The 2,269-nt window shown below is 27.8% G+C and overlaps 1 protein-coding gene across 1 annotated transcript; it reads left to right on the top strand.

Moving 5' to 3' along the window:
• The first annotated feature begins 685 nt into the window (after positions 1-685).
• LOC131600335 (heavy metal-associated isoprenylated plant protein 22-like) lies at positions 686-1,718 on the top strand. The gene is made up of 3 exons (XM_058872515.1): positions 686-855; positions 955-1,030; positions 1,377-1,718. Exons 1-3 carry the CDS (start codon positions 775-777, stop codon positions 1,667-1,669), a joined length of 450 nt encoding a protein of 149 aa, XP_058728498.1. The 5' UTR covers positions 686-774; the 3' UTR covers positions 1,670-1,718.
• Positions 1,719-2,269: the final 551 nt, after the last annotated feature.

Below are 2,269 nucleotides of genomic sequence, written 5' to 3'. Positions count from 1 at the left end.
ATATATATATATATATATATATATATATATATATATATATATATCATATGAGAATGTTTTTTTTATATAAGAATGTGATAATGAATTTGAACCATTAAATTTTAAAATAAATTGTGGAGATTATGTCTGAATTTTTTTTCTCTCTCCTCCATTATTAAAATAAATGATGTAGGAGAGAAAAAAATTCACACATAATCTCCACCATTTATTTTAAAATCCAATGGTTCAGATTCATTTTTATATTCTCATATAAATATGGCATTCTCATATATATATATATATATATATATATATATATATATATATATATATATATATATATATATATATATATATATATATATATATATATATATATATATATATATATAATCCAAACTACAACAGTAGAAACTTGTTCACTAGAATTAGCTGTACTTGCCATATTGGTTGAGCTCGGAGCCAGCTAACCCAAAATAAACACGGCTTGATGTTCTGTTCAAGAGAGAGATATAATTTTATTTTCATTTATTGGAATTTATATCAAGACACACATGATCTATGTTTGTGTTGTGGGACACCATTTATTGTAACCATTATTGTTTACATGAAATAAAATATATTTTGAGCACACAATTTTCTTGTCTTATATACATACCCCTATATATAAAGGAAAACACTTCCCTACAAGTTTTGTACTCCAAATAATATAAAGCCATTTTCTCCCTCTCTCTGTCCCAAACACAAAAACAGAGTTATTATTATTCTCTTCTTTTTCTTTTCTGAAACAGAACAATGGGTGTTCTTGATAAACTATCTGATTATTTTTCTGTGTCTCTGTCACCAACAACGGGAAAGAAATGCAAACCAATGCAGGTTTTCATCACTTCCCAGACTTATTATCCAAGTTTTTCATGCATCTATGTATAACATGATTTTAATGTAATTATTTATAATATTTTTTTATTTTTGCAGACGGTTGAAATAAAGGTGAAAATGGACTGTGATGGGTGTGAAAGAAAAGTTAGGAATTCTGTTGCTTACATGAAAGGTTAATATTTTTCTTTTTCTCTCAATCATTATAGCATTTTTTTTAAAATGCCAAATTATAATAAAAAATTGTATATTTCAAGCTTATAAAAAAAATCCCAAATCTCACATTATTTAAGATAGAATTTGAAAGAAATTTATAAAGAGTAGCATCTCTCGAGTACATTTATGTTCTCATAGTGCAAGGTGCACCTAACATTAGCATGAAAAGACTATATTAAATTTTCATAAGACTATATTGGTAAACCTAACTCTAGCCTTGAAGTTCTGTTTGGAATCTCACAAAAGTAAAATATTCAAATAATCACTTGTACACGTTGAGTCTAAATAATTTTGGAACCATGCAGGTGTCAAAGAAGTGGAGGTAAATAGAAAGCAAAGCAAGGTAACAGTTAGTGGCTATATTGACCGAAACAGGGTGCTAAAGAAAATACAAAACACTGGAAAAAGAGCAGAGTTTTGGCCTTATATTCCATATAATTTGGTGGCTTATCCTTATATATCACAAGCATATGACAAGAAAGCACCAGCTGGTTATGTTAAAAACTCCATGCAAGCACTTTCTACTCCAAATGCAATGGATGAGAAACTCACTAATCTTTTTAGTGATGAAAACCCTAATGCGTGTTCTATCATGTAATGTTAATGCAATTATTTTGGTAATTAATGTATAAGAGCTTAGTTGCAAATTGGTGATTTATATTATATGGTTATTGGCTTTAGCTAATAAAAATTTTTAGCAAAAGAATATATAAAGGTTTAAAAAGTAATGCATTTATGCACTATGCCAAAAATGGGCAACATCTCCTTAACCGGCACTTATCTATAAAAAGTGCCAGTAAACAAGACGTAAGGATATTTGACAGTGCTTTCAAAAATAAGCGATATCTAAATATGTATATTAGGCAGCGTTTAATTTTATTGCATAAGCGATGTTGTAATTGGAGGGAGAAAAGAAAAATTAAAAATATATATACATTAGCCAACAGTTATTATTTGAAGAGCACACAACCTTAAATCATACATTAGCCAACGATTATTATTTGAGAAAGCAATGTCTTAGATACACATTAGACAACATCTGAAAATAAACAAAAAACGCTCTCTAAGTTCAAAAAAGTTACACAACACCTATAACATAACGTATTTAAAATAAAATAAAATGCTACTTAAAGGTTAGAATAGTTACAATGCTCCTTTTACAACACTTAAAAAGGGCTTTTCAATATCATTACAAAAA

The sequence above is a fragment of the Vicia villosa genome, linkage group LG4, assembly GCF_029867415.1.
Source record: "Vicia villosa cultivar HV-30 ecotype Madison, WI linkage group LG4, Vvil1.0, whole genome shotgun sequence".
NCBI classification, from domain to species: domain Eukaryota; kingdom Viridiplantae; phylum Streptophyta; class Magnoliopsida; order Fabales; family Fabaceae; genus Vicia; species Vicia villosa.
Note: the sequence above shows the minus strand (reverse complement) of the source record. Positions and strands in the feature narration are given on the sequence as shown.

Coding starts and splice junctions, on each gene's coding strand:
- LOC131600335 (XM_058872515.1), top strand. CDS start 775: ATGGGTGTTCTTGATAAACTATCTGATTATTTTTCTGTGTCTCTGTCA. Junction 856..954: donor AGAAATGCAAACCAATGCAG/GTTTTCATCACT, acceptor TTATTTTTGCAG/ACGGTTGAAATAAAGGTGAA. Junction 1,031..1,376: donor TTCTGTTGCTTACATGAAAG/GTTAATATTTTT, acceptor GGAACCATGCAG/GTGTCAAAGAAGTGGAGGTA.